At 59.6% G+C, this 12,531-nt stretch overlaps 3 protein-coding genes across 7 annotated transcripts; 1 reads left to right on the forward strand and 2 right to left on the reverse strand.

The window, feature by feature from the left end:
• Positions 1–1,696: 1,696 nt before the first annotated feature.
• OXLD1 (oxidoreductase like domain containing 1) lies at positions 1,697–3,234 on the reverse strand. The gene is made up of 2 exons (XM_045887991.3): positions 3,097–3,234; positions 1,697–2,278 (listed from the first exon to the last, which is right to left on the reverse strand). The coding sequence occupies exons 1-2, from the start codon at positions 3,154–3,156 to the stop codon at positions 1,859–1,861; spliced, it is 480 nt and encodes a 159-aa protein (XP_045743947.1). The 5' UTR covers positions 3,157–3,234; the 3' UTR covers positions 1,697–1,858.
• A 51-nt stretch (positions 3,235–3,285) lies between these two features.
• CCDC137 (coiled-coil domain containing 137) lies at positions 3,286–8,747 on the forward strand. 2 transcript variants are annotated; one of them, XM_045888275.3, is made up of 6 exons: positions 3,286–3,500; positions 3,810–3,943; positions 5,446–5,665; positions 6,999–7,081; positions 7,196–7,275; positions 7,443–8,747. In XM_045888275.3, exons 1-6 carry the CDS (start codon positions 3,301–3,303, stop codon positions 7,659–7,661), a joined length of 936 nt encoding a protein of 311 aa, XP_045744231.2. In that variant the 5' UTR covers positions 3,286–3,300; the 3' UTR covers positions 7,662–8,747. The 2 variants fall into 2 exon arrangements, with proteins under 2 accessions (XP_045744231.2, XP_064438840.1); XM_064582770.1 differs by lacking the exon at positions 7,196–7,275.
• A 1,058-nt stretch (positions 8,748–9,805) lies between these two features.
• ARL16 (ADP ribosylation factor like GTPase 16) lies at positions 9,806–12,480 on the reverse strand. 4 transcript variants are annotated; one of them, XM_064582772.1, is made up of 5 exons: positions 12,371–12,480; positions 12,134–12,191; positions 11,545–11,658; positions 10,909–11,024; positions 9,806–10,756 (listed from the first exon to the last, which is right to left on the reverse strand). In XM_064582772.1, exons 1-5 carry the CDS (start codon positions 12,430–12,432, stop codon positions 10,585–10,587), a joined length of 522 nt encoding a protein of 173 aa, XP_064438842.1. In that variant the 5' UTR covers positions 12,433–12,480; the 3' UTR covers positions 9,806–10,584. The 4 variants fall into 4 exon arrangements, with proteins under 4 accessions (XP_064438842.1, XP_064438845.1, XP_064438843.1 ...); XM_064582775.1 differs by lacking the exon at positions 12,371–12,480 and having other exon boundaries at positions 12,112–12,181; XM_064582773.1 differs by lacking the exon at positions 12,371–12,480 and having other exon boundaries at positions 12,008–12,145.
• Positions 12,481–12,531: the final 51 nt, after the last annotated feature.

The raw sequence follows: 12,531 nt of genomic DNA on the forward strand, positions 1-12,531 counted from the left end.
ACCCCAGGACCTTTGCACCTGCTGCTCCGTCTGTTGGTGTACTGTGCACCTCTCCTCGTTCCCTCAGCTCCCGTTCCCTCAGCTCCCTCTTCCTGGGACGTCAGAGCTCTGCCCCAGGACCATTTCCTCAGGGGCGACCCCTCAGGCTTGACCAGGAGGCGTATCTCATAGGACCGCACGGCAGCTGATATAGTTGTACATTGGGTAACACTCGTGGTAACCTCTGTCTTCCATGTTAGAGTGAGTGTGGCAGGTGTTCCTACCGGACCCCAGTGCCAGACACGTCACAGGTGGTCACCCGGCGCCTGAGAGACGAACGAATGAGCAGACAAGACCCGCACCTGCGCGAGTCTCGGTGAGCCTGGTGCTGGGCTGCACGGGCATCCTCGACCGCTGCGTGCTACGTGGGGGAGGAGTCCGCCTCACTGCAAGGAGCCAGGCCAGCGGCTGCCCCTGGGGACAGGATATCGCCATGACTCTTGCATTCCCCAGTAGGGCTGACTTAGTAGGATCCTTCGGATGTACGCATGTACGTGTACCCAGGTCCATACGGAAACCCTTATAAATCTGCATTTTGGGGAAAAATACGGAAAACCTCTACATCTCTGAGATAAGCCACCCCTTCACGGAGCCTCGGAGCCTGCCAAGCTTTGCTGTGCTGCTGTGCCTGGAGGAAGGCTCTCTCTTTCTGGGACGTGTTTGAATCTGTATGAGGACACGTTGAATGAGATGCTCTCTGAGATACAGCCTAATAGATCTGTGTCACCATAAACCCTGTTTCTGGAGGGCACGCAGCTGTCCAGAAAGACAGCCTGAACCATGGGTGTCTAACTAGGCACCGTGCTTTGCTTCCATTCTCTTGCCCACACATTTCTATGTGATACACCAGCTTTCTGTTAAAGGCCCCTACCTGGGAAGGCCTGTTTATCAGCTCAAACCCCTCATGAATTTATGCTAATCTTAGTTTTTTCTTTAAATGAGGAGAGAGAAAACACGCACAAGTTCCTTTAACCCCCGCCCCATCCAGGCCACTGGTTTCAGCGCTTGGAAGTGTTGGGGGAGGGAGGTAAGATGGGACAATTTCCACGATGGGGGTGAGCAGGAGATGGGGACGGGCAGTGAGGACCCTAAGATGAAGTTCTTCCCGGGCTGAATGGTCCCGCGGCCGGGTCTGCAGCCAAGGACCAGGCTAGTGCCGGGAGGCTGATTCTAGGGCTAATGCTGGAGGCCCCTGGGTCCTTACACCCTGATCAACTGCCTCGATCATTGTGTCTAAGTGGGTTGGAAGGACTGGAGGCTCAGGCCCCTGCGGGCTGATCTACAGCTTTCTACCTGGCTGGTGAATGGGTAGCTCCCCAAGGAGCCCTGCAGCTGGAATAATGGGGCCCTTCTCATGCTGCCTACCGGTGTCCATGCCTGCCAAGGACTTTGCCAGCAGCAACTTCATGGAACCAGACAGTCCTCCCTCTGCCACTGAGAATAACCAGAGCTGACCTTGGGGCAGGACTTCTGGGGTGCTGGGACATGGAAGGGGACTCCTGGGGTCGTCGTCACGTGGATCGTCAAAGAAATGGAACTTACTTCACCCTTACAGGTTGGTGAAAGCTGCAGGCTCTCAATAAAAGTTCAACAGCAAGCTGCACCTGCTTTCTTTGACAACGGAACGTAAGCCCTACAGAGAACACAGAAGCCTCCGTCTAATCACCACAGACTTATTTATTCTCAGATAAAGTCATTAAATAATTCCTTCTGTTCCTGTCTGACTCCGGCCTCACGAAGGGCCACAAGTAAAGCTCCGTGCTGCTTCCTGAGAAGGAGCTGTCAGGCTGGAGCCGGCGTGGGTGTTGGGCAAGTCGGCTCAGCCTCCACTCCTCACTCGGAGCTGGATCTCCATCCTGAGGAAGGCCTTGAGGTTCTCGTCAGTCACGTGCTCCTCGAGGGCAGCCAGGGCCCCCTGGCCACCATCTCGGTAATGCCGCAGCAGTGCGTCTGCATACTCCACCCACACACAGTTGGGGCAGCCACTCATGCAGCAGTTTGTGGGGGGCTGGAGCTCAGGCGGCAGGGGATACCGGGCTTCTGGGGGGCCCCCGCCAGGCAAGGACGACTTGGGCTGCCCTGTGCCATCTGCACCTGATTGAGAGCCCTCCTCTACACGGTCCTTCCCAAAATCTCTGTGGCCTTCACGGACTTGGACCCAGGTGTGCGGCCTGTAAAGAACGCTGCCGCCTCCAGGAAGCCTTCGGCACCGGTCCCAGCTGGAGGGTCGACATGGCCCCTAAGAAGACAGATGCTGGTAAGGCCTTGCCGGCCCCCAGCTCCAGGGAAATTTCAGCCTCCTGTCACTGGCAGGGGGCTCCAGGTGCTTCCCCGCTTCCTCATTTCCCAGGAGACCTTAGACAAGTTACTGCATCTGTAGACTCGGTTTCCCCTCTGTAAAGTGGACGTAAGGGCTGGAGAAATGGGTTCAGGGACAGGCACTGGGTGCACACTCCAGCAGATGGTGGGGTGGGGGGTACCCTGGAACCCCACCTCCTTGGGCAGGAATGGGGGCGGGTGGAAGCTTGCGGGCTGGGGCCACACAGCGGCTTCTCCCTCTCCAACCAGTGCAGCCGAGCGCCTTCCCCTCTGACCATGCTGATACTCCCTCCGCAGTATCCCTTGAGCGCCGGCTACGTGCAGTCCCTTGGGGAAGCCGCAGTGACCAAGGAGCTCGTGCTCCTCGCAGGAGTTAGGCAGAATGAATAAGTAAGGGCGGTGGCAGTCAGTGTGGAAGGCCCCGGAGACCCCAGAGCAGGACACAGGACCCTGGGGCCGGGGCCGGAGAAGGGAGGGAAGGCTGCCCGCGGTGCCCGGTGCGGGGGCGGGGGGCTGCCCTCGGGACCTTTGGGGGATGACCTGAGAGGAAGACAGGGATGAAGGGGCTATGCAAGGGATACTGCCGAACCGGCGGCCCAGCGCAGGGCGGCCCTTCCCGCGGAGCCGGGGCCAAGACAGGAACGACACCAGGCGGCGCGGGCCGGGCGTCTCCGGTCCCTGCCGGGCCCCCGCCTCCCGAACGCGCCCCGCCCCGGCCCCCGCCCCGCTGGTACTTGCCGGACCGCAGGCAGCAGCGGCCACCGTCCGGCCTCCCCCAACCAAGCTCCGGAGCAGCATCACCTGCGGCCGGGCCAAAGCGCACGCGCGCCGCAGCCCGGGCCCCGCCCCAGGCGGTGTGAGGGGCGGCCGCTCTGGCCAATCCCGGTCCGCCAGGGAGCAGCACCGCCCCAATGGGCGCAGACCTAAGTGCAGGAAGCGGAAATGGCGATCGTGGGGCGGGACTGTGCGGAAAGGCGGAAGTGGTTTAGTCTGGGAGCCCGCGGTGTGCGGATGGCTGGACCCTGGCGCCGAGGTGCTCCGCCCGTGGGGCCGGCGGGGCCTGGGGGTCCTGGGCGGCCGCAGGGGCGGCCGCAGGAGCTGCGGGGGAAGCAGCGCTCAGCGCCATGGCCCGGACCGCGCAGGTAGGTCTCCGCGCCCCGCAGTCCCTACCCGTGGGTGCGCGGGAGGCTCGGCCGGGTGAGCGGAGGCGTGAGGGTCTCCGGCGTGGCAGTAGCCACTTCCAGGGTCGGTCCCTGCCCTCCTGGGGCTCCGGGAGAGCCCCTCCCCCCAGCGACCTGCGAGAACCCAGGTCAGGGGCAGTCTCCTGGGAGGATGCGCCCTCGCCCGGCGCCCCCGGCAGCCAGGTTCGCTTTCCAGGCTCGGCTTCAGTGTCTCCGATTCTGCTTATGCTGAACTTAGGACGCGTCTCACCCTCCTGTTCTCGCTCCCAGCAAAGAAAAAAAGAAAGTGAATTGCAAGCCTAAGAACCGGGATGAGCAGGAAATCCCCTTCCGGCTCCGAGAGATTATGAGGAGCCGCCAGGAGATGAAAAATCCCATCAGTAACAAAAAGAGGAAGAAACAAGGTAACGTGCAGGCTCATGCTGGGTGGCCATACAGCTTTGTGTGCCCCAGTCCACTTAATTGCCTAAATGTTTAATCGTGCTTCGGGCAGCAGAGATCCGCAGACACCCAGCAGTCTGAAGGTGCAGGAGCTTGTGGAGCACTGACAGAAGGCTGATGTCACCAGGGCCACAGAGGTGGCTGGCAGCAGGTGGCAGTGTGGTTTCGGATGAGGCTCCAGAAGGAGCCCCTGGGGCCTCCTGTTAGGATTTTTGGTTCCCCTCCCAAACTAGTGGAGATCCATCAGAAGTGATGGTGGGTTCAGACTGACTTTGAGAAAAGATCCCCGTGTAACAATTGAGGGAGTGGACAGGGCAGGCCAGGGAAGCTCTTGCAAGTGAGAAACGGCCGTTTCTTGGACGGGAGTGCAGAAACAATGGGGGGAAAGAGTGGATGTTTTCTGGAGGTTAAGGAGGGAGTTGATCAGACACCCCCCCCCCCCCCCGAAAACTTACCTCTCCAACCCCTCATCCGGGGCCAGGTTGGGTAGCCACCTGTCAGCCTCTGCCAGAGATAACGCTCGGGGCATTTTGGGGAATGGAGTCCAGCATGATGGTGTTTTGTGTATTTACATTTGTTTTCCCAAATATGAGATTGTTTTTACATCAGTGCTGTTTTTTTTTTTAAAGATTTTTATTTATTTATTTGACAGAGAGAGAAACAGCGAGAGCGGGAACACAAGCAGGGGGAGTGGGAGAGGGAGAAGCAGGCTTCCCGCTGAGCAGGGAGCCCGATGTGGGACTCGATCCCAGGATCTTGGGGTCATGACCTGAGCTGAAGGCAGACGCTTAAAGACTGAGCCACCCAGGCGCCCCATCAGTGCTGTTTTATAATTTCTTTGTAAACCTCATGCTTTTCGTTCAGGGTTGTATGAGCATCAAAGAGACGGTGACAGAAAGAGGCAGGGAAGGTGAGAAGTAGAGGATGCACACCGGCCCCAGCAGAAGAAACCACAATTTGAACTGTGCTTTACGGAGCTGGCTCTTGTTTTTGGTGATTTAAGACATAAACTCATACGTGGTAAAGCAAACGGGTGTACAGTATGATGGACAGCACGGCCTCCCTCCCTGTCTCTGAATCCTGCTCTTTTGCCCTGAAAGAAAGCGCTGTTCATTTTCTGCTGTGCCTGCCCAAGAGAAATATCCTGCACATTTTCACATACTTAGGATAGGAAAGCTACATGTTCATTCTGTGCATTGCGTAATGTTCTGGGTTTGTGCAGTGAAGTCTTCGCATGAAGATAGGGTAGTTATTCAACCAGTCCCCCGTTGATGATTAACATTCAGGTTCTTTCCTATTTTCTTTCTCAACCAAGCTGTGGTGGACATCTGTGACTTGCAGCAGTGGGCTGTGGGGCTCCCATCCACATGGGTGTCCGAGCTGCCCCCCCTTGAGTCTGGTCTTCCTTCCCTGTGGCCCTGGCCAGCCTGGCACCACACCGCCTGACCTCTCCCTTTGGTCTCAGCCCAGGCAGCCTTCAGAAAGACGCTGGAGAAGGAAGCAAAAGGAGCCGAGCCGGACATCGCTGTCCCCAAGTTCCAGCAGAGGAAGTGGGAGTCTGACAGGGCCTATATCCAGCGAATGGAGGAGGAGGCCCAGCACGTGCTCTTCCTCAGCAAGAACCAGGTGGCCCGGCAGCCCGAGGTGCAGGAAGCTCCCAGAAAGAAGTCGGAGCGGAAGAAAGCGTGAGTGGAGTGGGGTTGGGGGTCCCCTGACCGTTCTCTGCATCGATAGTGTTTTCTTCCTGGGGGAGTCCCACCCCACCCCGATTCAGGGGGAGCACAGAGAGAAGTGAAAACCTGTTTTTCTCTACGTCAGAGCTTTTCAACCCTGGGGGTTCAGGGAGTCTCCGAGCCCACGGAACTCTGAAGGGCCAGATTTGTCTTTGCCTTTCTCTGGGAAAGCATCAAAGGGGCCCAAGAGCCAGATGAGGTCAAGGGCCTGCTGCCCACCCTGGCCAGTTGCAATAGAGAGAGGGGAAAAGATGAGGCTGGTGGTCCCTCAGGAAGGCTTGCTGGCCACTGGGGGATCCCACGCAGCTCTGGGGTTCCCCTGCTTCTGACTGGCTGACACCACCTCCTCGAGGACCTGGACTGGGGTCCTTTCCATGAAAGAAGTTTGAGGGCCTTCAGCTGTGCCATCCACACAATTCCTGCGACCTCTTTCAGCTCCAGTGCCTCATCTGTAAAGCGGGGATACCGGCATCTCCAGCGGGGGCTCGGATAAAGTCCTTGCAGGGCTCCTGAGGGCGGCATCTGGCACCAGGAGGGAGCCCACCGCCCGCTGTAGCTCCCCTGCCCCTCAGCCCTGGAGAAGTCTGGGAAGGAAGCCCTGTGCCACCTCCCTGGGCCTGTGGGCGCGGGCGGGGAGGTGGTTTTGACAAACAAGGGCTTTTTGAGATGTTTCTGCCACCGCTGCAGCCTTTGAGGTGGGCGGACCCAAGCTTTCGTCGGAGTGTCTGTCACAGCTGCGGGAGTCGGAGATGGTCTGCGGTCCCGGGGCGCTGCCGCATCTGAGCGCTCTTTGTGCTCGTGGTCGGGCCAAGTGACGAAAAGTACATCACAGAAAACCTGAACCACGCACCATCCGGGGCCACAGCCACCCCCCAAACACAGCGCTGCTCTGCGAGACCCTTCAGATGCAGCAGCCCAGGCGACGCGTGGGGCCAGAGATTGTCTGGGGTGGGGGCCGCTGAGGGTGTGGAGCGACAGCCTGGCCTCTACCCGAGGTGCCAGGAGCACCCCCCCCCCATTGGGACAACCCAGAACGTCTCCAGACGCCGTCAGAGGTGCTCTGGGGGCACAGTCGCCCCCCCCAAGAATGTGGCCTTGGAACCCCGGAGGCCTGCTCTTCTGAGCGCCCGGCTGTGAGGGGCAGGCGGTCGCTAGAGTGGGGACTTGGCAGGAGCTAGCTGGGCTCTGCTGTGGGGCAACCTCCTGGGCATGGGTGACCTCCGCCTTCTGAGTCCCATGAGATGAGACTTGGGGAATCTGAACAGCACTGTGCTTTCTTCCCCAGCTTCCAGAAACGGCGGCTGGATAGAGTCCGGCGGCGGAGGGAGGAGAAGGCCGCAGAAGGGCTGGAGCGGGAGCTGTTCCGAGGTAGGTCCTCCTGAAGTGATCGTGTGGGCCCCGGGCCTATGCCTCGGCAGTGGGGGGCAGCGGATGGGTGGCTGCGTGGCCAGAGGCATCAGTTGTGTTCCTCTGCCTCTCCAGACACGGTGCAGTTTGGCGAGGTTGCCCTGCAGCCCCCAGAACTGACCGCCCAGCCCAGGACGAGCACAAGTCGGGGTCAGGTAAGCAGGGGCAGCTGCCCTGGCTGTCCCCCAGGGCCGTGTGGTCCGGGGCCTACACGCGGGATGCCATGTTCTCACTGGGCATACAGCTAGAGGACCAACATGGGCCCTTTCTTATCTCTCCTCTTTCCCCAACTGTGCCTCAACCTTCCATCTCTGTTCTTTAGCCTGGGAAGAAATCGCTGATGCTGAGGATGCTTTTGAGCCCTGGTGGCGTGTCCCAGCCTCTGACCACGTCACTGGCCCGGCAGCGGATTATTGGGGAAGAGAGAGAGCGGGCCGTGCAGGCCTACAGGGCGCTAAAGAAGTGGCAGGGGGCTCAGTCACCGCAGCTGCCCTGTTCCCCCCACTTGGCTTCCAGGAGGAAGGCAGAGACGCATCTGTGACGGCGAGACCAGGGCCTCCACACCTGGGTTTGGGGAGGACGTAGATGGCCTGGAACACATGCTGGGACTCCCAGGCCCTCCAAGTACTCGCTCTCCAGTGCAGAAGAGGGCTCCGGGCCTTTGCTCTCTCGTTTTTTCTCCCTAAGAGGACTTTTCTGTGAGTGACCATTTGCTGGGCTGTCCCTCACAGAGCATGATCTGTCCCAGGTGTCCATAGAGTGGCCAGCACATCTGGGACACAGCTAGTCGGGCACACCTAGCATCGTTCATCGCAGCTGTGTTCTGAATACACAGGTCCAGTCTCTCATAACCCAGGGCCGCTTTAGGGGGGACGATCCCACAATCATGTCCTTCAACGCCAGTCCGCTGGAGACACTGCAGACTTGGTCAGCTGAATCTAACTGAAGCTCCGTGTGTTCAACAGTGCAGCTCGGCTGGAAGCATAGGCCGGAGCGGGACGGGGGGGGGGGGCCGGGCGGTCAGGAGTCAGGGTCTAGGCCACCGGGACCTGTTCCTGGCACCTCGTCCCTGCAGAGGCAGGTGCAGCCCACCCAGGCTTTCACTGGGATATGGAGACAGGACACCACCCACACCCAGTGGGTTTAAGAGGAGGTTTGTGTTCTCAAGCCTTTGGGGAAAAGAAGAGCAGGTCTGAAGCAGCTTGAGGGCAAGGACAGAACCCTGGCCCGGGACCTTCCCGAGGCTGAAAGGGTTACGTGGGGAATTCCTGCCAACAGCAGGGCCTGGCAAGCTTTGACTCTCCCACCAGAGCCAAAGGAGGGAGCACACAGATGTTACCAGTGTGATTAGCTGTGGGGCGCTGGGTGCGGGGTGCTGATACTGGAGGGTTCTCAGCAGTGGAACATGAAGGAGAGCATCCTGCTGCTCATCCTTGTGAGGACAGCACCCGGCTTCTCCCTCAGGCTCAGACAGCGCGGGAACTACCACGTCTCAGCCTTGGCCATGGTGGCCCTACAGAAAGTGTGGGGCAGTGTGCTTCCGTGGGATCCTTTTTTGCCTTTCCCTGTTTGCATCCTTTACAGTGTTTTGTGTTTGGTTTTTTCCAAATTAAAAACTTGAGTTGAAGCTGTGTTTGTGACCAGGGCTAGTGTTTCAGGGGTGTGTTTCGGGGGGGGGGGGGGCTGTGCCCCGCGTCGGGTGCCCGGGACCCTGGCTGCCACTGTGCTGGCAGATCACAGGTGCCAGTGGGGTGGGCAGCACGGCCGCCCCTTCAGTGGTTGGCATGCTTCCCGCAGTAGGATTCCAGGATGTAGGCAGGACGGCAAGACCGGGGTGAACGCAGCCCCTGAGAAACACACTCCCGGACCCATGGCCGAGCGTGGCACGAAAGCAGGAAGGTGGAAAGGCATCGTGGTTGGAGGGGGTTTGCCTTTCAAAACCAGCTTCGTAGCTCACACGGAGGATGAAATCACTGCAGGCCTGTCAGAGTGTCCCGAAGACTCACCAACCCAGCCCAGGCTGCCTTAACCGTGAGATGGCACCAGGCCCAAATCAGAGGAGCCCCGTGCTGGGGGCCACCCCCAGAGATGGAGCCAGGTGCCTGTCTGCTGAGCACGCACTGTGTCGAAGTTCTCTGAAGCGGGGGTGCCAAGTTGTCTGAAATCCACAAGGACTGCACCCCCGGGGTGGAGGCCGCTCGCATCTGCGGCTGCGCGACCTTCCCAGAGAGGAGCGCTTCCACAGGGTGGGGGGGTCGGGGGGGGCTGGAGCCCCTGTAGCCCTGCAGGCTCTGCGAGAGCTTTTCTGAGGCATCATTTACAGCCCCCGCGTGAACACACATCCCTGCAACAACGGGGCCAACTGGAAACCCCCGCGGCTGAGGCCGGGCCGCTGCGCTGCACGCTGGGATGGCACAGATGCCTGGCGTTCCCTCGCGGCCCAACTGGCCTTGACTGCCAGCTGAGATGGAGAAAGCCGCTTGCAGAAAACGCACAACCACACCCGGGAAGGGCTTCTTAACCGACCGCAGTGAGCTGAACAGTAGCCCCACACAGACCTCTCCCTGTACCCTGGGAACATGCAAGCATGACCGTATTTCCAAAAAGGGTCTTTGCAGATGTAACGAGGGATCTCAAGATCATCCTGGATTTAGGGTGGGCCCTAAATCAAGACAGAGGCAGGGGTTTAGTTCGAGTCACAAGCCAAATTATATCGAGAAGTACCAGCAACCACTAGAAGCCAGAAAAGAAGCAAGAAATGCATCCTCCCTCGGAGCCTCCAGAAGGAACCAACCCTGCTGACACTTTCCTGTCAGTTTTTTGGTCTCCAGAACTTTGAGCTTAAGTTTAGATTGTTTTAAGCCAGGTGGCAATTTGTTATGGAGGCCCTAGGACACGAATACACCCTAGTCCTCCCACAAACCCCCTCAGCTGAAATCAGGGTGAGCTTGCCAGGACCTCCCATGCTCTATCAGAGCTGCCCCCACTCTCGCCTACCTGCGGGATCCCTATGCCCTCCCCGGCGACGAACGTGCACTAAGCAGATGAACTAATGAAAACACCCTTCTCGTCCTGATTCCAGGCTCAGTTCTTTCCATGACAACGGCCTCATACAGTGGGGGTCACATCATCAGCCTGTCAGAAACTCTACAGAGAGCCCTGTGGGGCTGTGCAGTCCAAACACCTGCGGGAAGGGAATACATCCCGGGATGGGAGCAGGTCGCCCAGCCACCCTGCAAGCCTGTTGTCCTCTCCCAGCCCTGGGGACGATCTTCTCATTCGGAGGCCAGCTATCAGGACTTTCTGCAACCAGGGTTCCTCAGTTTACCCGTCCCTGCAACTCCGGCCAGAAGCCCATCCCCTAGGCTTGTGCTGGGTCATCCAGATCACTGCAGGCCAAGCAGGGCGGCCCTCGGGCCCTCCACAGGGCCGGCCCGTCATGGTCTCCTCCTGCGGGGCAGCTGTCAGCTGTCAGTCCCCTGGGTGTCCTGGAGCCAGTGCAGGACCTCTGCCAAGCCGGTGCCCTTGTGAGCGCTGACTGCCACTGCGCTGATGCTCTGCTTGGCACAGGCAATGATGTCCGGGAGTCTGATCAAGGACTTCATCTCCTCCACGGTCATGTAACAGGGCACATCGCTACAGCGGAAGAAGCGCCCTGTCAGGCTGGGCTGCCACAAGCCGATCCCAACCCCCACTGTACCCCCCATGAACCCCCTCCTGGCTTTGCTCCAGGGCACTCCTCGTGGGGGGAGGCACCCCCACACTCCTCCAGGATGACAGACCCGTACATTTTATTGAAGAGTATCAAGACCGATGCTTCTGCTAGTCCTTCCGCAGAAAGGAGACCCAGAAGTTGCACGCAGGAGGCAGACAGCTGAGTGGGGTTAGCCGCGTCCATCATGAACTAGGGAAAAAAATGCAGACCAGTGCCACCTGTGAGGGAGACCGTCCTTCCCAAACCCTCTTCTTTGGGTGTCGTGACCTGGCTCAGAAGAGCACGATGACTTTGAAACAACTTTGGGGGCAGCAGAAGTAAAGGGAGATGAGCTGCACGAGCGTGACCTGCTGTCACTTGTTTCCACCCACACGGGTCTCTACTGGCGTGGCCATCCGTGCTCCCAGGACGGGTCCTGGGATTTGGGGCACAGGCCTTGCTAGCATGGGACAAGGCATGGAGAAGTCAACCATAAGAACCCATGCAGAGAAACATGTCAGAGAGCAAGCATGTTGCTGGCAGAGAAAAAACACTTCTGTCCGGAGCCCCGCATGAGCTTTCCCGTCAGCTCTGGAACAGGAGCGCTAGGGATCAAGCTGCATTCCCAAAAGGAAGTCCTTGACTAGCCCAGGAACCCAAACTCCAGCCTGTACGGAGTGAGGTCCAGCACTGCACGATCCCTAAACAAGTTCACGGGATCATGACCTACCAGGAGAGAACGGCAGTTTCCATAGTAGCTGGGCCAGATGGGGCCCATGCACCCCCCCAGCTCCCGGATGGTAATCTTTCTTGGAACCACGATGTCAGTAAGGTCGGTGCCCACCTGTGGAAAAAACCAGGAAGCATTAAGGACACAGCTCCTTTCCACTGGGAACTCCTGGAGAGAAACATGCACTGCCCTTTACACAATACGCCCGTTCTCAAGGGCTCAAACCCTAACGCACAACCCTAAGCAAGGAAGGCTAAAGTAGCTTCCAAAGGTCCACGCCCCAACCCTCAGAGCTGGCTGTGGCCGCGCTCCAACACCCCTCAGTGGGATTCGCCTCTGGGGCGACCAGAGAAAGCAGTGTGAAGAGCGTGAGGGGCGGGCGGCTCGGGGCCCCTGCCATGCACCCACGTCCACCGCAGCTCTGTCCCAGCAGGCAGGCTCCTTCCCGTGACACCCCGCTCACCTCCCGAGGGTTGCATTAACGCACTGACCCGCCGGACTCCAGCTTCCACTTAAAACCACCCAAAACGCTTTGCAAACCGTCAAGGGTACCCGTTTCTGCTAAACCTGCGGGACAGGGGCGGCCTACCGTGGGCCGCGTCGGCGGAGGATCGCCCAGATCGCCCTTCCCATCCCCGGAGCTCAGCTGTGCGGGCAGTCAAGGATCCCGAGCCGGGCAGAGAACGCGGGCGGCGGCCGGACCCGCCCGACCCACCCAGCACCCCGCTCCCGGGACCCCAGCCCCGCTCCCCCGGAGCACCCCGACGCCCGCCCCGGTCCCCTGCCCGCCCCCGCACTCCTGGCCCCCGCCCGGCGCGGAAGGATATTCAGCAGTCTCTTCACCAACAGCGTCTTCCCAACGCCCGAGGCCCCCAGAAGGAGACACATCACGGCCCCTGACCCCACCCGGGACCCGTAGCTCGGCGCAAGTCCCGCCCTCCACCCCGCTCTCATTGGATAGGCTCACGTCCGAGCTGTTCATTGGTT

Source organism: Mirounga angustirostris, unplaced genomic scaffold, assembly GCF_029215605.1.
Source record: "Mirounga angustirostris isolate CCGP_5_RB_7025 unplaced genomic scaffold, mMirAng1.0.hap1 SCAF_17, whole genome shotgun sequence".
Taxonomy (NCBI): domain Eukaryota; kingdom Metazoa; phylum Chordata; class Mammalia; order Carnivora; family Phocidae; genus Mirounga; species Mirounga angustirostris.